Source organism: Gallus gallus, chromosome 1, assembly GCF_016699485.2.
Source record: "Gallus gallus isolate bGalGal1 chromosome 1, bGalGal1.mat.broiler.GRCg7b, whole genome shotgun sequence".
Classification (NCBI taxonomy): Eukaryota; Metazoa; Chordata; class Aves; order Galliformes; family Phasianidae; genus Gallus; species Gallus gallus.
In genome coordinates, this window is record NC_052532.1 from 45,946,771 (window position 1) to 45,967,092 (window position 20,322).

Here is a 20,322-nt window from a genome sequence, read left to right on the forward strand (position 1 = left end):
GTATTTATTTCAGATAATGTAATCAGGCAACAGCACTAGTTGCTCTAAAAATAAATCTTTGTAATTTTTTACTTGAACTGAAATAGAGCCAACATGCACCAACTTCACTGTTCTAGATGGTAGGTAAAAAAAACTTCCCACATGTATGCAGCACACAAAACAATTACTTTTGCTTAAATATAATTTTCTAAATTTCTAAAGTAATCACATAAAGGCTCACAATGACATATATTATGTTTATCGTTATTATGTTTGGTTGTAGTGGTATATTTTATTAAGAGTAATATATGCCAAGAAAATAGAATAATATGTACCAAAAGCTCAGAATGATATTTACTATTAGAAATAATGATATAGAAAATATAACTGAATAATAAAAAAAGTTTTATTGAAAAATGTGAATCATCCAAAAAATTATGTGAGGATAAAGATTTTTTTCTATTTCCTTGAATAAGCGAGGCTTATTAACAAAAAAATAGCTACTCTTACACATTGTGTAACTTTCTACTGCTGACTTCCAAGCTGCTAAATCTCCTAGTCCAAGGTCTGGCTATCGCTCAAAACAACTTCTGTCAGCTGCTTGCGCAAACCTCAATCTGCAGACACTTTGACCTTGGAGTGAAATATCCTGGCAAGTGAGTAAAAAAATAATATAAATGAAATGTAGAGGCAATGATGCAAAAAATAAAATGAAATAAAATAAAAAATGTCAAAAATCATACTGTACTGCAATAAGAAGTGGCCAAAAACTGAAATGCATTGATCTAAAAATACAGGAGGTCATCACCAGATTATTTCAGTTCTCCCTTTGCTTGTTGCCAATTGTTAATTCCTAGAACAGTTTATTTTGATCCTCTGAGCACTCCCTGACCAAACACACAACAGAGAAAGTGTTATGATAAGGATGCATTTGGCTATTCAGAAACTATATATACAAACAGCTGAGTTATTTTCCTGAGATGATTTCTATCTACAGCATATGTAGTAGCTGCGAATTATACCAACAAGCACACATCAGGAGAATATGAACAAAAATGCACCATCACATTTGGCTTCAAGAGAGATTTGGGAAAAGCTTCAGAACTAATTTATTTCTTGGATTAAACTATACTTCCTCTCATTTAACATTTGTCTTGAGAATCTTCATGAAATGAAGAAACTGCACAATGGTTTAAACAAAGCACATTGCTGTTTTTTTTCACAAACTGGAATCTTAACTATTAGATGCCCAGCAGTTAGCTTAAGCTAAACACAGCTAAAATGGAATTCATTTCCCTGTTCTATCTCTGCTGTTTCTTTTCTCACATGCCATAGAAAAATACAGACATTTTCCCTGTCTCTCCGTTCACTAATTTAGATGTCATCTTTAGCTTGGCCTCTGTGTTTTCATGCATACAGCTAAGCTTTGTACATTTTTAGTATGTTTTTAAGGTGTGACTTTCAAGCACATCACTAAAAACCTTGCTCAGACTTTCTTCTTTTCATGCTGGGAAAGGATGTACAGGACTTTTGTACAAGAGTTCTTTATTACTGCTTTAAACTAGCCTTAGGCTTGGCTTCTTTATTAGAAGAGCCACTCCAGCTCCCTGAGATTTGAGACAAGCTTTGAATGAGAGAAATTGTTTACCTTTGCAATCTGTACAGTGAGCCAAAATTAGTACATCCCCAGTAGATATATTTGCAGATCCCTGGAAGCCTTTCCAAAACAAGCCCTATCAATTGGTATCTACTTCAGTAGAATGTACCTGTAAACTGGAATAAAACACACTTTAGTCAAATAAAGAAAGAACCACAGATTTTAGGCACAGTATCTCATTGAAGAAATAGCTGCATCTTTTGAAAGTCCCTAATGGACTTTTATGTGTCCAGCTGCTGCCTTAGGTACTTAAGTCTGTAAAGCAGATCTGAAAAGCTGTTGTGTTTCAACTTAAACCTCTTAGGAACTCAAGCATCTGTATAAAAACCCTGCTGCATCTGCCTCCCCAAAGACCAGTTGACCCATTCAGTGCATAACCATACAGCCTGAGTGGGTTGAGCCATAGCTCAGATTGTTCACACAAATGTTAAACATTCCTACATTTTACTTGGAAAAAAAAAAAAAAAAAACCCTACAAAAAATCAACTACAAAAAGATCACTTCTTCCATATAAAATATTTTCTGGAAATTGACTGCAATTCACTTATATGCCTAGGAGTATTTCCCTATACAAAGAAACTGAAAAAAACTCTTGGGAGCATTCATACTCACGCTAGAAAAAAAAACAACCAACAAACCTGTAATATAACCTTGGCACACTTTATCTTCAGAATTTGGCACTGAAACCTTTCATATGTTACAACCAAAACATGGTGAGAACTGTCACCACAAACTCAAATGCAGCCTTACAAGAACCCGACGGTTGCGCAGTTCTCAGTAGCTGCCATCCTCCCTCATGCTGATCATTCTTTTCCCTTCCTCTTACTACAGTACTCAGCACCAGCTCAGAAATGAAGCCAGGTATGCTTCTCAAGTAAAACCAGAGTATTTTCTTTCTCTGAACATTCACTTACATTCAGACTGTTCCAGATCTGCACCCAGAATACCTGAAAAGACCATCAGCTGTTTGTCAAAATGTATAAGCTTCAGCTACTTTCATAGAAAGGCTTGGGTTACAGGGGACCTTAAAGATCATCTAGTTCCAACCACTAGATGATTACTTTGCTAATGTATGTTTTAGAGTATTAGAGACCATTTCTCTGTTTAACAAACTTCGTATATCAATCAGTGATAGGAACAGCACTACTAACCTTTCAATTGAAAGGGAGCAGGTAGCCCTGAGATAAGGGCAGGAACCCACAAATTCTGTTTGAACTGTTAGGATATATTTATGTAAAGCATCTGAGTCTAAAGGCACTCACTAATTAGTAAGCCACAAGCAACTGTACAAAACAGCCCTAAAACAAAAAGTACAGAATAATGGGAAGGAAATGATGACAGTGTAATGTCTCATAGCTGGCCATTAATATCCTGTACTCTCATATCCGTCTCATCAGTTATAGGTTTAGACAGGTACCACAGATTCTGATAGTAATGAACTTGCATGTCTGTTGCCTCTCTTCTTCCTTATGAAGTTAGTTATTTGAAAGGTACGTTACTTCCAGCAAATAGAGTTCCTCTTCTATGTTTAATACAAATTCTTCCTTTTCCTCCTCCCAATGAGCAACTTTCATCTAATTTATAAAGTATAACGTGGCATTCAACAACACAGTTCACCTTTTCCAGCTATCTGATGGCTTTTTAAGGACCTTTAAGAGCCAGCACAGAGCTATATATATATTTTTTTTGCACAATATCTGATTCCTCTCTACCATGTCAATAGCAAATGCTGTACTGCCATATAAGACATTTTGTTTCTATTGGTCCTTGATTATGTCTTCCTTGGCTCTCTCATGAACTGTGAATTACTCCACAAAACTCAGCACATTGCTGCTACTGCTTCTTTCTCTAGCACTGCTACTCAAAGATAGAGAACTGTAACTTAGACTGGGCAGGCACACTATGGATAGAGCAGATGCAATCCCCCACTTCTGAGTCTACTAGTCCATAAATATTCAGCATTATCTTAAAGTCCTGTGTCTTCATTATTCCATCAGCCTGAAATTGCTAAGCAGTGATCTAGAATCACCTCAACTCAAACTTTTTTTTTTTTTTTCCTTTTCTAAAAGCATCAAGAAAGATATCGTGTAAATTTAGATCTTTGGTCTCTGAGGTCTGCCAAATTACCCTGTTGGTAACACAGCACCCATGGTTGCCTCTTGCATACTAAAAAGAAAAATCTTTAATCATCCTAATTCAGGTGTACATTTGCTACAAGAATCCTAGGAGGGGATCTGAATGTGCACCTCAGAATTACAGGGAACGAATTTTACTGTTATACTAAGAGGGCTCAGCAGACGTTACCTCAGCCCCTGCACCCTGAAACCACTGTACACTCTTCCTGTCTAACTTTATTGTGATCATACAATGTTTTCCCTCTTTTGTTCTTTATAACTTCACTGTAGTTCACACAAGTGGAAGTGACACAGCAGAAGTAAATGGCAGCTTGATGAGTTAGCAACAAAGATTTTCCCCTTTCTGACTCAAGCATATTCTTGGTCCCACAGTCATTACAGCAGACATTTCTGATATGGGTTTTTACTAAGTTAACTCTTTGTGGACCCTTCTTTGACTTAATTTCTGAGGGACTTCCTCATATTTGACCAGGCAATATTAAATCACAGAATGCTATGATCTCTCTGCTTGAGTCAATGAATTTACCTAAATTGCACTTCTTGGAATCCTTTCTGTGCCAGCACTCCTATGAGACCTTTATCTTCTCTTGTTTCTCTCTGATTTTAGCATAATTCAGATTACAACCTAAATAGTCACTTACCAATAGTCTTCCAATTAATAAAATCACTGTTTTTTTTTTGTTTGTTTGTTTGTTTGTTTAAGATATAGGGACGTAATTCAAAGAACTGTGATAAGCTCTCAAATTCATTCAGTTAAGTATGCTTAATTTTTTTTTTTTTTTGAGGAAATTCTCCTCTCATGACTGCAATTTCAATAGTCATCCCTTACTGTTTTGCAAACACCAAAGCTTTTCTCTGTAAACATTCTGAAGGCTTCAGAAGAACTGATAATCTTTCTGAAGTTAAAAAGCTCTTCATTTAACTAGAAGTCCTTTAGACTTTTGGGCCCACTAAACAGTAGAGAGATTAAATGTTAGATGCAGACTATCTTTTGAGTCTTCTCCAGAACAGTAAAACAGCAATCAGTATTATAAACACACACACAAAAAAAACTGAAATAACATACATAATATGATGGCTGCTGCTGTTCTTTGCTATGGCTCTCCAGGGGATTTTGCACTGGGTGCTGAAAGGGTCTGAACTGTCCTCCCTACACTGAACTTCTCTCTGTTTGTAGGAGGGAGCAGATGCTGGACCCCGTTGAGCTGTGACGCAGGAATTTTAGCCTGAACATTCTTCACGAGCTGGCTGGTCAGCTACGCCCTACTTAACTTCCCAGCAGTTAAAACTTTATCTTTACTTAGCTCTCTAATCTTCCCCTTTGGGAAATGACTCTGCTCCATTTCTCTCATTGTTTTCTTTGACTCCAATTGTTTCTATGGCTGCAAACACTGATTCAAACTTGCTAATATTACATCCAGTCCACCATCTGCAAGCCAAATGTTAAGAGATGCACAAAGTTTTACTCAAGAGTCTCGTTTACTGCTTCTCGAGCACTCCTCAAGCTTTTAGGTACTGCTGCTTCATAAGGGCGCATCCTACATCAGCTCTGAGTTTGAATATCAGCCCTTTGGGATACAGCACCACCTAGTGAAGCGAAACAGCTCAGCTCTGAGGGACTTAGGGACAAAGCCAATGGCAGAAGCAGCCTTTCCAAAGGGGCCGGGGTGTCAGTCAGCTGGAGTCCATCGCAGGAAGCACTCTGGTTACTGTGGCAAAGCACAGACAAAATCTTTAAAAGCAGCGGTAAATGCTCTCCAAGCCAAGTTCTCAAATTTCAGTTGTCTTACAAAATGTGTCTCTGTACCCAGTGATTTCTAAATCCCAGCATCAGCGCCTTCGTGCTGTCTTTTCATGACAGGCTTTGTTTTCTGCTTCCTCCACAGAAATCTGAGGAACTCAGCCCTTTGCTCCCACCTAAATGCACAGCCATTGTCTTCCAAATGACTCTGTGCACATGAGCAGCCTCTCCTGGCTCCTGGTACCATCTTCTCCATGCCACATGATTCTGGTTGGACAGTGGAGGCACACAGCTCTCAGAGGGTAACAATATGAAATCGGTGTGTGAAATGAGTCAGATGCATTAGTCAGAACGTAATTTAAAATTGTGCACGTTGCCCATAGCGTTTAAGTGATTCCTATGTCATTTTGCTGGCCTGCAAAATGCAGTGTTTTCTGGTTCCTCGTGCTGATGCTGCATTGTTCTCTTACTATGAGCTATGGGATGCGCCACTCAGGCGCTTCTTTGGCCACCCTGTGCCGTCGATCCTTTGTCATTCCTTGTCACAAAATGGCAGCCAGGGCCAGCTGCAGGCCGGTGCTCACCGCTCACCCACCGCTCCTCAGCTTTTGCAGCTCTGTTACAAGTTAAGCATCATGTCCCTCATGTCCAGGAATGCGGATATTGGCCTGGTTTCCTTCCCTCCCCTCCCAAACGCCTTTACTGTAGTGCGTACAGAGAAGCTGAAAGCACTCTGGTTGCCATGGCCTCCTCCAGCAGGGCTGATCGACTCGGCCCGGTTGTTTCCCAGCGTGCCGCCATTTGTTTTACAGGCAGATAACGCTGTTCAGAGGGCTAGCAGAGAAGGGCTTTTTTGCTCTTTTCTCGGTAGCAGCGCGGGAGGCCTGCTGTACGATGCAATCAGCAAGTTCACAGCAACGTCCGGAGCCAAACATCCATTTCAAACAGCGCCCGTAAGCCAGCTGCCGTATGGCACTGCTGACACCGGGGCGCCGTGACGCACAGCCGGGACACGCGGGACCAACGGGGCTGCTCCAGCCGCCAGAGCTGCCTGCGCCGGGCCCCACCGGGCCGCCATCTCCCCGCCGCCGTTGCCCGGCGACGCCGCCGCGTCCCCTCCGCGACCGGGCCAGAGCATGGCGGAGCCCGCAGAGCCGCCGCCTCCCGCTCCGGTGCCGCGGCCGGCTGCTTTCTTCGGGGCCGTGGCACCGGGCAACCCTGTGGTGGACAGCCTGGAGGCTGAGCTGCGGGACGTCGTGCGCTTCCTGCGGCGGCTGAGAGGCACAGGGGAAGCCGAGCCGCATTGGCACGAGCTGCACCGCCGAGGGTAGGGCCGCGTCCCAGCCCGCTCCCGGGAGCCCCTCTCCGATCGGTTCTTCCCCGCTGTCCTCGCCGCCTCCCTCCAGCCTCACCCCTGCCCCCATCCCTTCCCTGGGTTCCCTTACATAGCACCCACGGGGCAGGGAGCCCTTTCCTGTCAGTTTCTCTAGTGGTGTGGCAAGCCGCTCCAACCCCTTTTAGCTTTGCTTTTTATTTTCTCTTTTTCTCCTTTATTATCATAGAATCACAGAACTGTAGGGGTTGGAAGGGACCTCTGGGGATCTAGTCCACCCTTCTGCTAAAGCACGTTCCCTGCGGTAGGTTACACAGGAGGGTGTCCAGGCAGGTCTTGGAATCTCTCCAGAGCAGGAGACTCCAGCACCTCTCTGGGCAGCCTGTTCAGCTCTGTCACCCTCACAGTAAAGCAGTTCTTCCTCCTATTTGTAGTTCTGATGTTGTTTGTGCCCACTGCCCCTTGTCTTGTTGCTGTGCTCCACTAAAAAGAACCCGGCCTCCTCCGTTTGACTCGACTTTTAGATATTTATAAGAATTGATAAGATACCCTCTCAGCTTTCTCTTCTCCGGGCTGAACAGCCCCAGATCTCTCAGCCTGTCCACATAAGGGAGATGTTCCAGCCTCCATCTCTTCGTGGCTCTCTGCTGGACTCCCTCTTGAAAGAAGTTCTCTCTCTTTCTTGAACTGAATGCGGGTCTTCATATGTGGCCTCACCAGAGCATAGAGAGGAGGAGGATCACCTCCCTTGACCTGCTGGCCATGTTCTTTTTAATACCCCCCCAAAATACCATTGGCTTTTTTGGCCACTAGGGCACACTACTGGATCATGGCCAACCTATTAACCAGGACACCTAAGTCCTTCTCTGCAGAGCTCGTCTCCAGCAGGTCATACCCTAATTATCTTTTCCTAATTAAAATCCCCTCTCTCAAACACGAACAGCTTGTGTTTCTGCACTTCCTAGCATTTAACACTGTGGGAAGAAAACACGAGGTGCTGTGACTGTTGACAGCGCCACTGTTGGCTGTGTCAGAGCTGCTGGAGCTCTTCAGCAGGGAACCCCTCTTGCTGTGCCAGAGCAGTTGGCAGCCCACCAGCAAGTGCTGCAGGTGCAAGCATGGTGTGGATGGCATGCACATGCCTTGAGAGCTGTGCCCGTAGCAAGGCCACATGAGGACAGCCCACACATCTCTTTTTGTGCATGTGTCTGTGTCTGTGTAGGTATATTTTTATACCCATAAATGCAGGCAGAACATATGGCAAGTGTATTTGTGCATATTTGTTTGCTCACATACATGCATATCTGTGGGTATGCATAAGTCTAAATTTTCTAATGCAGTTAATGTAGAGCAACTAAAATTGGAGGATGATTCACAGTTCATGCATATGTCTTATATAGACTGTGCATTTCTCATGTAGCTCTTTCTACTGTATTTAGGTACATTATGACACAAATGTTCACCTGCCTCTTTTAAACTAATTGTTGATTTTCTACAGTTATTAACTGAACAATGTTCTATTCTAAATTTACAGATCTTTAACATTAATATGAAAGTCTCCCAGGTTATCAAAATTTCATTCAAAAGGAGCATGGCAGCTGGCTGTAAGGGTGGTTAGCTTATCACTATGTGCAACTTCTACCCTTACATATTTTGCTTGGTACTTTCTGAGGTGCAGTCTGCAAATGTTTCTTCTCTAAAGGAGCTGTACACATTTTATGTGGTACTCAAATTTGGCAGTCTATGATTTGTCTGCACTGGAGATCTTTTGTTTTCTAAATATTCTGGATTTCTAGTTTGTTTATGTGGTATGTTTGTCCCTAGGTCCAGGCCTATGTCTGTCACACCGATAGGAGGCTTTGGGCTTTTGTCTCTGGTGTTTTTTATATTGCTTCAGAAACTGATTTCTGTGCTTTGGTATTTTTAAGACTTTCATTTACAGCTTCAGACTGTTTTTTGCTTTAGCTGATCTGTATTCTTAGATTGAAAGTATTCCCTGCAGGCCCCTCAGAGGAAGGAGTGCCACTCAGCTGCTCCACACAGCATCAATTCAGCAGAAAACTGCTGATAATGAACACATCCATTTTAACTTCTGGTTGTGAGTTGGGCATGCTGAATCTGATCTGTTTGCAGATATAATGCCAAGTAATTGGTTTCTGCGTCCAGTGTCTCCAAGCCATACTTTCTCCTTTCTCCTGTGAAATATTTTGATGCGAGTAGGCTCTATCTTTTTAAAACTGGTATTTTGTAGATGTTTCCCATGTCCATGCTGACTCAGCTGATATGAGAACATTTCCCAGTCTAAAGAATTCTGGGGCATTCATCACAAAGATGAGAACTAGCACTACCTGGGGCTTGATTCCAGAAGCTGCTGATAGTCGTGATTCATGCTGGAACTCCAAGGCGCTGAGAAAGTTACACAATATCAAACTCCCCATGGCTCTGTCTAACATTCTTTGTATGTACAGAGGCAACGCAGAGAGGAAAGCTGTAATTCTGATAATTAGCTAACACGCTCAGGTAGCTAGCAAATTTACAGGAATTTGATTGTGAAATTTCTGCATAGTTTTTCCTTTTCCTCTCATTGCTCAAGTTTGGAATACGTGCTGCTTGCAGAACTAGCCATAGTCTAGTTGTTTCTAAGAATTTCTGAAGGTAATAGCTGTTACAGATGGTTTCCTAAATGCTCTGAAGGTTCTTGCTTTGTCATTTGTCAAGCTACGTTTTCTGGCATGGGTTGGTGATCAAAGTGCTTACTATTAGAGGAGCAAGAAAATGAGCTTCCACATGGCACAGTTTAGAACACTGTCAGCTTCATTGTTCCAGTGCTGTCAGCCTTTGATGTTGGTAAGTTAATAGTAAGGCCATAGGTTAGGTACTTACAGTGTTCTAATGTAAGAAATAAAAACACTGAATATATGTCTTGTACTGGAATTACGAATATTTTCCATTGGAAGAAGCAGTAATTTTTTTTTCCATCAGGTAAATCAGAAGCTGTTTTAACTCATTTCTCCGGGCAATAGGGGTATCAGAGTTTCTGTGCACTATTGATTTTATTTCAAATTGTGTGCTTTAGGTACCCTCATTCAGTATGACATTTTTTGATGAATATCAGAAAATCCTTTACTAATTCTAGTAAAGACATTTCACCCAGAAATAAATCCTTATGGCTTTATTCCTGTACAAAATATTATGGATTGACGTTTCAGGAAAAGACTTTTATTATCCATAGAGTGGCTGGAAATGAAGAAGTTTCACCTTTGTGCTTCAACTGCCCATTTTTTTTCTGAGAATTCATTTGCTGCTCAACATGTTCTTCTGGTGTCCTACAACCTCTTTAAAAGAGAGACTTATTAGCTGTTTGGAAAGCACCTTGCTTTCCTTTGTCTATGTAAGAGAAACATTCCTGTGTCATGCACTCACTTCTCCTTAGTCATGACATTGTAGCTGATAGATTTTTACTTTAATCTCCCCATTGATATTGACAGTCTAGTGAGTTTTGTCACTAGTTTATTGCTGCAACAAAGAATCTCACTCTTTAATAGAGCATTCAAAACAATTCAATCAAAAAAAAATGAAGATGACCTTCTCTGGGGGTTTTTCATCTGATCAGTCCTAAAGGAGTTTGTAAACTTACCTTCCAGACCTTTTTCCACAGTCATTACTATCAGTTACTTTACAGACTGATAATTAGCTTTTTTCTTCATCCCTCAAGTAGTGTCTATCAAACTTGTAGGATTCAGGAGTCTTTTCCTGAGCTTCTTCCCTTGGTAGTCCAGGGAGCTCTGCTCAGAAACTCAATAGATTCCTTCTTGTAGGGCCTCTGACTGGACTGGTAGTCTTCTCTCAGTGGAAGAGGTCAATAGCCACACAGGTCTTTAATTGCTTACAGATGGACCATGAGAAATACAGTCCCCATTTAGAAGGCGCTCTTTACTTTACTGGGCTATGATTTTCTATAAAGACATAATGTGCAAGAAGTTTTTATTCAGGTTTTTGCTTTTGGCCTAGTTTATGCTTTTACTGCATTTTCTCTTTAGGATACACCTCTAGAATGCCCCATTTATTTCTTTGCTGTTTACTTTGAAGAACTGAGAATTGTGCCAAGATGATACTTTTAGGAAAGAAAAAAGTGTTGTAATTCTTTGGTGTAGAGATCATTTTGACAAGTTGCTCATACAGCCATCTGTTTCACCTTGAAATGTGAAGGTGATTTGTAGCTTTCTGTGTGGGAAAATTGATGTTTCTGGTTATGTTTTTTTCTTTCTTTTACTGGGAGTCTTATCATAAGATAAAATGAAAAGCTGTCTAGTAAACTGTAAAAATGAATTTGAAGTTCCTGAAAGTCAGAAAACAGCTGAAGAAAGTGTCTTGCATTCTAGCCTACCATCAGTATCTTAGGAGAGTGAAAAGGTCCTGGTATCTCACACCAAAAACCTCAAAGCTTGATGTGTAAATTCAGCTAGAAGGTTATTTTCAAACAATAATTCCTCTCTTTCCAGTTGTTTCCCTTTCTTAAAATTGCTACCTATGAATAATTTAGCTGTTGTGGTTTCACAAAGCAGTCTTTGCTGAGGTTCCTGTAGAAACGATTAGTTAAGTGATTAAATGCAAGAGATGCCTGGCACTATGAACACTGTCAATATTGTTAATGCTGTAACAGGATTCTTTTCAGAAAAGTCCCTGTGCTTATTAGCAATCTGTCTGATCAGCTATTGTTTTCAAGCTTGAATATAGATTTCTTTAAAAAATCTAAGTCAGCAAAGTAGTACAAAGGCACTAAGATGTCAAAGGCAGTCAGCAGGGACAACACAGCAAGCTGCAAGCAGTCCAGGAGATTTCTGGAGTCAACTGAGGATAACTTTCTGGTTCAGGCATTGGATAGACCAACCAGAGGTGAAGTATCACTGGACCTGGTGCTCGCCAATGCGGAGGAGATCATTAAAGAGATTGAGATTGGAGGCAGTCTGGGCTGTAGTGACCTTACCCTGGTTGAGTTTGTGATCTCAAGGAATATGGGCCTGGCAAAGTGTGGAGTCATGACCCTGAACTTCAAAAGAGTGAACATCAGGCTGTTTAAGGAATTATTAGATGAGGTCTCCTGATAAATTCTCCCTAAGGACATGGGAACAAAACAGAGCTGGCAGATCTTTAAGGACACCTTTCTGAGTGTACAAGTGCTCTCCATCCTGCAGCTTAAGAAATCAAGCAGAGGAGGCAGGAAACCAGCATGGCTGAGCAAGGACCTGGTTTATACCTGGTATGAGATATATTGGTCAGAAGAGGTAGGCAAAGGAGAGTGTACTCCCTCTAATAAATGACAAGGGAGAACTGGCTACAACACACATGGAGAAGGCAGAAGGTACCCAACAAGTTCGTTGCCTCAGTCTTCACTTGCAATCAGGCTTCCCACGCCTCTCATGTCCCTAAAGCTCTAGGTGGGAGCTGGGGAAGCAAAATCCCTCCCACTGTAAAAGCAGGGCAAGTTTGAGACTGCATCATGAGGCTGAATGTGTTCAAGTCTATGGGGTCAGACAATATGCATCTCAGGCTCCTGAAGCAATTGGCTGATGTAGTTGCCAAGCCACTCTCCATCATATTTGAAAAGTTGTGGCTCAGGTAAAATCCCTGGTAAATTGCAAAAGGGAAACATTACTCTCATTTTTAAGAAAGAGTGGAAGACCCAGGGAACTGCAGGCTGGTGAACCTCATATCTGGGCCTCACAAGATCATGGCACAGATTCTCCTGGATGACACATAGGTTGCTCTGAAAGTAGTATCTCTTAGGATGACGGATAACAGATAGAGGCAACAGAATAGCAAAGCAGCTATGGCCATAAAATCCTTTCTTTTTTTAACAAATCTGTCATTTACTTGTTCTTTCATGGAGTCCCACACTACATGATTTAATATTCATGAACTTTTCATGCTAGCTGCAGTTAAATGCTAGAGGCTTTCTAATAGGCCTCTTCTTTTTGTGATTCATGGTACAGCTCTAGAGTTTATTTCACAGTTACAGGTTCTTAAGTTTGCTGCTTCTGGATAAGCATTGTAATTTTGAGATCTTTTTTTACCTGTTCTAAGTGTTATTGAGTTAATCCTTAAAATCCATTGAGTTAATCCTTAAAATCCCAAAGAGTTTCTTCAAAGCTTCTCAAGTTCTATCTGAAAAGTAGGACAGATTTTACACTTATGACCTTGTTTCAAAATTGCAAAGGAACTGATATTAAGACATTCCAATACGTATTTATGTATGAGACAATTCATCCTTTTTAAAAATCTATGCAATAAAGACTGTTGACAGACATGAAACCCAGAAATGTCCTTGGCTGCTTGTTAGATCTAGCTTTAATGATCACTTCTTTTGAAATATTAAGAGGTTCAAATACATTTGGAAGAAGGGGGTTTTCACAATTTGAAGCTTTCTTGATTTGTTTACTTGTTACGATGGCTCTACTGCCAGTTTAATCTGGAACTTTTTTCTCCTCTATTGTTTTTTAGAGCAAATACTCTGTTTAATATTTGGATCAAATACAAGCCTCGGCTGCCAGACTGGTATTACAATGACAAACTTCTGAAAGTTGGTGATTCCCTTGCTCAGATCAAAGTAAGTCATATCAAAACAGAAATGGTTCGATCACAATTTTTGTTTCATTATGTTTCTATGCTACTTTAATTTTTAGTCATATTTCATAGGAAGCTATTTAGAAAGTTGCAAAAACTTTTGCAAAATAATGCCAATGAGAGTAGGTAGTTTGTATCTCTTAATTGCTATTGTAAAATCTCCCCAGTTTTTCAATATATTTGCTATGCCTGCATTTTCTATGCGACTGTTGCTTTTTAAAAGTTGAACACCCAAAATCTTTATACAGTATTGGTTTGTAGTGCTGATTTGCTACACAGAAATGTCAACTCAGTGCTCAGTTAAACAAAAGTGAATGTAAAGAATTGTCAGGAGGGGAACAGAGTACAAAAATCAGATTTGAATTACACAGTTGTATGTATTAATGGTACTCTTTCATCTTAAATTCAGTATGCACACATGGACATAATTTATCCTTTTCGAGAAGACCAGAATTGCAACAAGAAAAGATTGAGGTGAGAGTAATGAGGATAACCAAAAATATGAAACAGCTTCCACATAATGAACAAAAGTTGGCTAAAACTATAAAATTAGGAGCGGAGATCACTGACCAGAGTGTGATGCAGGTCTCTGAATTCAGGAGTGAAAGAGGCTGAATAGGGACTGATTGTATTCACCTCCAATACAAGAACACTAAATGAAGTTAGTAGGTGACAAGCTCAGAGGAAAAGCAGACTGGATCTTCTCTAAATACATACTTAACTGTGGAGTTTCTTGCTACAGGATAGCATGAATGCTGAAAGTTTGTGTTGAAGAGGAAATAAGACAAGTTCATAGCATCATAAAATCATAGAATGGCCTGGGTTGAAAAGGACCGTAATGATCATCTAGTTTGAGCCTCCCTGCTAAGTGCATGGTCACCAACAACTAGACCAGGCTGCCCAGAGCCACATCCAGCCTGCCTTTGAATGCCTCCAGGGATGGGGCATCCACAACCTCTCTGGGCAACCTGCTCCAGTGTGTCACCACCCTCTGTGTGAAAGAATTCCTTCTAATATTTAACCTAAACCTCCCCTGTCTCAGTTTAAAACCATTCCCTCTTGTCCTATCACCATCCACCCCTATAAACAGTCGTTCACACGATGATGTGTAGATTACTGAAGATTCTGAAAGTATCTGGGGGATGTTTTAGGACATGGAAATTCTTACCTAGTCGTGTGTTAGTGACTGCTCTTGGAGCTGGGATACTGGGCTAGTATCTACTGCCCTGACTCAGTAAGGCACTTACTGTGTTATGTTCTTTTATAATATTTGTCTTTTGTGTCTGCTGGGAAAAAAACACCTGTGAAGGCACACTTATTACATCAGTGATACTCGTGACCTGTCTGGTGGATGAAGGAAAGGCTGTTGATGTAATCTACCTAGACTTCAGCAAAGCCTTTGACACTGCCTCCCACAGTATTCTCCTGCAGAAGCTGGCAGTCCGTGGCTTGGACAGATACACTCTTGGCTGGGTAAGGAACTGGCTGGAGGGCCGGGCCCAGAGAGTGGTGGTGAATGGAGTTAAATCCAGCTGGCGACCGGTCACGAGTGGTGTTCCCCAGGGGTCGGTGCTGAGGCCTGTCCTGTTTAATATCTTTGTTGATGACCTGGATGAGGGCATTGAGTGCACCCTCAGTAAGTTTGCAGATGACACCAAGCTGGCAGGAAGTGTCGATCTGCCTGAGGGTAGCGAGGCCCTGCAGAGGGATCTGGATAGGCTGGATAGCTGGGCTGAAGCCAATGGGATGGGATTCAACAAGGCCAAATGCCGGGTCCTGCACTTTGGCCACAATAACCCCAGGCAACGCTACAGGCTTGGGGCAGAGTGGCTGGAAGACTGTGTAGAGGAAATGGACCTGGGGGTGTTGATTGATGCTAGACTGAACATGAGCCAGCAGTGTGCCCAGGTGGCCAAGAAGGCCAATGGCATCCTGGCTTGTATCAGAAATAGTGTGGTCAGCAGGAACAGGGTAATTGTCCCCCTGTACTCAGCACTGGTGAGGCCGCACCTCGAGTACTGTGTCCAGTTTTGGGCCCCTCACTGCAAGAAAGACATCGAGGCACTGAAGTGTGTCCAGAGGAGGGCAACAAAGCTGGTGAGGGGTCTGGAGCACAGGCCTTATGAGGAGTGGCTGAAGGAGCTGGGATTGTTCAGTCTAGAGAAGAGAAGGCTCCGGGGAGACCTTATTGCTCTCTATAACTACCTGAAGGGAAGCTGTAGTGAGCTGGGGGTCGGCCTCTTCTCTAATGTGGTGACTAGTGATAGGACTAGAGGGAATGGCTTCAAGCTGTGCCAGGAGAGGTTCAGGCTGGGCGTTAGGAAATACAACTTCTCTGAAAGGGTGGTCAGGCACTGGAATGGGCTGCCCAGAGAGGTGGTGGAGTCACCAACCCTGGTGGTGTTCAAAGAGCATTTGGATGTTGTGTTGAGGGACATGGTTTAGTGAGAACCATTGGTGAAGGGTGAATGGTTGGACTGGATGATCCTGTGGGTCTTTTCCAACCTTGGCGATTCTATGATTCTATGATCATGACATACTGTCTGGGGCTTCCAAGGGTAGCATTTAAAAAGAAACACTGAGAGAGAGCTCAGAGGCATAAAGTTGAGAACGAATTGCAAGTCATTCTAAGAGTAAGGAGTGGTGTGTAGTTCTGAATGATACGATTATGGAGCAGAAATGCTAAAGGATTACAGAATAGCTGGTTGATTATTCATTAAGATTCAGTTCTTAATAAGTTGCTTGAGAAAATATACTTAAAGCTCAATGAGAATCTGTGTAATTTAGAGAAAAATACAGCTCATTAATAGATGCCATCTGCTTAGTGTGATTTTGTGTTTATAATGGTCCATCAATGGATTTTCCTGCTTTTTCCTAGGAATGTTTTTGAAGATCTTTGATCAGTACTGTGTTTCTAGGTTATAACTGCCTATTTAGTGTGCCTGTATTAGGAGACAATTGTGTAAATGTTTTGATTATGTCCTTCAATCTTTCGGGCCTGTTTCAGACAGGTTTTGGATATATATATTTTTTGAAACACTGTTTGTAATAGAAAGATTGTATTTATAGCTCAAAAGCTAGTGAAGTCTATAATTTATTTATAAAACTTTTCCATGGTTTTGGAATGGATTTTGTGACTTCTTCATTTTTTAATAAAATGGCAATAAAAAATAGATTAAACCAAATTGATATTTTTTTATAAATGAAATGTTAAATATTACTGAAATGTCAGCATGATTTCATTTGCTTTATGTTTGGTATTAAGCTTACTATTAACAAATGTAGTATTAATATATTAAAGTCTTTATATTGTTTCACTCTGTATGATAAGCATCTGAGATTGTGTCTTCTACAAACCTGACCTTATTGCTTAAACAATTATGTTTTGTGAGATCCTAAACAGTTATTGTAAACTTTTTTGGATGAAATATTATTTGAATTTTTTATGACAATATTGAAGAAAAAATACATTTGGATTTGTTTCCTGTTGAAGAAATGTGGTATTCTTGTTCTGTTCCCACCAGCAAAAGAAAAATAGGTAATTGGTATTGTGTTTAAACTGCAAATAATTTTTAAGATCACCCTGTTGACTTTTCTATCAAGAAAGCAGTTAAATGCCTATTGTCATGTTTTTAATTGTCTGCTGCTGTTAGACATTTATTCTCTGACATTATCAGATTCCCCCTTTTCACCTAGAAAAATAGCAGGCATAATTGGAAATGTATCAAGACATTCTGATGAACCATTTTTTTGGAGGAATGTACCCCCTGAAACCGTTCTCCTATTATACCCTTTGCTTATGGAGTCCAACAAAGATAAATGCTATTTATATTACTTATGGACAGTGTTTCTATGTTCATATGTGGCTATTGGGCCACCTTTACTGAAGACCTGGAGAAAGGAATGACGATCCGTGTAAATGTTGCAAAGTCTTACGTGCCCTAAAGAATTGCATAGAAGTGGCCTGCCTCCTAAGTAGAGAACAGCAAGCTATATCTGTACTGTAGCAATACTGAACACTCACTGGTCAGTTGAAAGCACATAGAAGAGTTTGTAACTATGATACTATTACAACTGCAGATAAAGGCTTATGGTATAGGTTTAGAACTATTCACGGAAATTCTCTTGGAAGTTCTCGAGTAACAGCATCTGTTAATAGCTCCCTCATTGCCTCCGTTCATATTTTCTTTGCATTCACATTTTCCTTAAGCTTTCATAGCTTCAGGGCCTAGGAACTGATTTGAGCATTATGCAGTGATTTTAGTGCTTGGAACTGCTGCTCTCACAATGCACTCAGTAAAAAAAGTTATTTCAAATAAATCAAACCTTACCCTCTTTGTTTTGCATGGACTTCCCATAGTGTGACTCAAAGATGATAGTTTGGTCCTTGTATTCAACGGACTTCTTGGCATGGCCCAATATTGCCTAAAATAATCTAGAAGTGGTTACAAATTAATTCCTCTGTTGTAACGTGGTGTTCTACTTTAAAGCTTTCAGTGTCGTAGAAATACGGGTCTTGCTGGCTAGTGCAAAACTTTGAAATGAGCTGACCTCAGAACTCCCATTTTTAAATGCGTTGCTTTGACATTTTTACAAATTCAGTTTTCACTCTATCTACATTTTTCTCAGGAGTAAAGAGGGGAAAAAACGTGATGGGTGTTACTTAAAATTTCAGTGCATTACGGGAAAGATAAATGTGGCGTAACCTCAAGTTCTGTAATAAGCAGGGTAGAGTCTATTCCATAAATGAAACATTCTTTTGGTCCCTCTTGATTCTTAGTTGGAAACTGCTGATGGTTATTTTAAAATTGAATCTCCCTTTATGTTCTGTAATGCTTAATGATACACGGTCTTTTAAAATGAGTTATTGGTGATGGAGCACCAACTTAACTTTCTGTCCTCCAGCTGTTTATTTTAATGCTGTCTCACTCTGAATTCCTTTCTGTTACACATCTGCTAAGTATCTTTTAGGACACACCTAAACTCATTGTGTTATGTATATTGAAGTTAGATACCTGTTAGTCATCATACTAATCAGTACTGACTCATTTCTTTGCCCTCTCCCTCTGCCTCTATCTACCTCTTTATCTCCAGTCTTACACATGTATTTTAAACTGTCTGGAGGAGGAATCGCATTTCATTAGTGAGTAGCTGATGCGTGGTTCTGATCCATTGGCGTTGTTGTCACAACTGTCCATGGAAAGTAAAAGTTTCTGTTTAACACCACTTCTTTCACACAGCAAAGGTAATAGGTTCATGCGAGTAAGATTCCTTAGACATTAAAAAGTGGTGGGAGACATGTAGACACATGGAGACATGTGGTGGTGGGAATTTGAATGGAAAATAGTATTTATAAGGAAATACTTTTGGATTTTCTGCGATTAAACATCAAAGGACTGTTTTCTATAAATACAAATTAGCTATTTCTGTTCGTTCTAGAATTTATCATGATTGGTGTTTGTGTGGTCTAGCGTTAGTGAAGTTGGTAGAGAAACCTCTAAATAGTCTTTACTGTAGGAAGTGACAGAGGTGATTCAGTAAGTAAGTGGCACTTGGGCAGCTGACTCAGAGCTCACTGTCTCAGTATGATGTTAGAATGGATCAGTGCTGCTGGGGAGCTGAGTGCTGCATGACACAGAGCTCAGCATCCTGTTTCTTAACAGTTCTTAAAGTGTCAGTGCAACTTCTGCTCTATTAATGCTGACCTCTTGGCTGTATGTAATTCCAGTATTCACTGGTTGTGTTTTTTTTTCTCCTGAATCTTATTTGAAAAGATGAGCTTTGACATCAGGGGAAAGGGGGAGAGAAGTGATATTCTGCATATTTTTTATAAAGTTCTGCTTTATGGCATTTCTCAGAAGTGTAGCACCATTGTCATTACTGTTCACAACCTGCAGGGTGTTCCACAAATTTTGTTTGATTTTGACTTTGATTTTGTTATTTTGATATTAGCCTAAAATCATATTCTACACTTGTTCTCAAATTTGTCATATTGTAGCAGAAATGCTAAGTCAGGGCTTGAAGCAGTGATTGAGCACCTGGCAGGAAGGCAGGGCCAACCCAGGGGAACTCAGAGTGACCAGAAGGGGTGTAACCAGGATGCACCCCTTCCCGGACTTCATTGAAGGGTTGGCGATGGTGGCATTGGGATCTCCTGCTGGAGAGGCCTTCTGAAGATAAGCAGATTCTTTCCTTTGTTTCTGTGCCCACAGCTGTTGTATTTGAGCAAGTCCTCACTAGCTGCAGCCCGAGACTTTGCTACTGTGCTGTTATTGGTGTGTTTTCCATCATGTTATAGTATTACACAGATTTCTGACTAAAATTGACAAACTCTCTAATCATGAGCTCTTCTTTTAAGTATTTTAGCCTTCGTATGCTGAGGGTTTTCACGTTTGAAATAATATTGCTGAGTGTTTGCATGAAACTTTGTTGTTTTACTTCCAGCTGATCTCTCATGTTGATACTTCCTACATAAATATAATAAAATGACACATTTTATAGAAATAGATGTAATATGTAAACTATAATAGTAACTTATTCTTCATTTTTTAGGAGTATAAGTTGGCACTTACACAGTGCTATGGAAGATACCTTCAGCAGTTCTGTTCTGTAAACCCTGATGATATCACAGATGATGAAAATCAATTTAAATCCACCTTTTTTCCAAATGGTTTCAGGGACAAAAATGCAGCTCTTACGGTAGGATGATGATTATTTTTCTTGTTAAAGACATTCACAGTTTCAATAGAAATAGTGTGTTTTGTCACTCATGAATGTGCTTCATGTTACTCTATTAATTAAATATTAATATTACTGTATCTTTCATACCTTACCTGTGCAGATTACACAGACT

At 40.6% G+C, this 20,322-nt stretch overlaps 1 protein-coding gene across 5 annotated transcripts in view; it reads left to right on the forward strand.

Annotated features, from left to right (window-relative positions):
* The first annotated feature begins 6,643 nt into the window (after positions 1 to 6,643).
* CFAP54 (cilia and flagella associated protein 54) overlaps positions 6,644 to 20,322 on the forward strand; it is a 104,116-nt gene continuing 90,437 nt past the window's right edge. For all 5 annotated transcript variants that reach the window (XM_003640365.6, XM_040672104.2, XM_040672111.2 and 2 more), the window contains exons 1-3: positions 6,644 to 6,839; positions 13,347 to 13,452; positions 20,022 to 20,168. In XM_003640365.6, the coding sequence (XP_003640413.3) occupies positions 6,649 to 6,839; positions 13,347 to 13,452; positions 20,022 to 20,168 (444 nt within the window). In that variant the 5' untranslated portion in view covers positions 6,644 to 6,648. The remainder of the gene's footprint in view (positions 6,840 to 13,346; positions 13,453 to 20,021; positions 20,169 to 20,322) is intronic.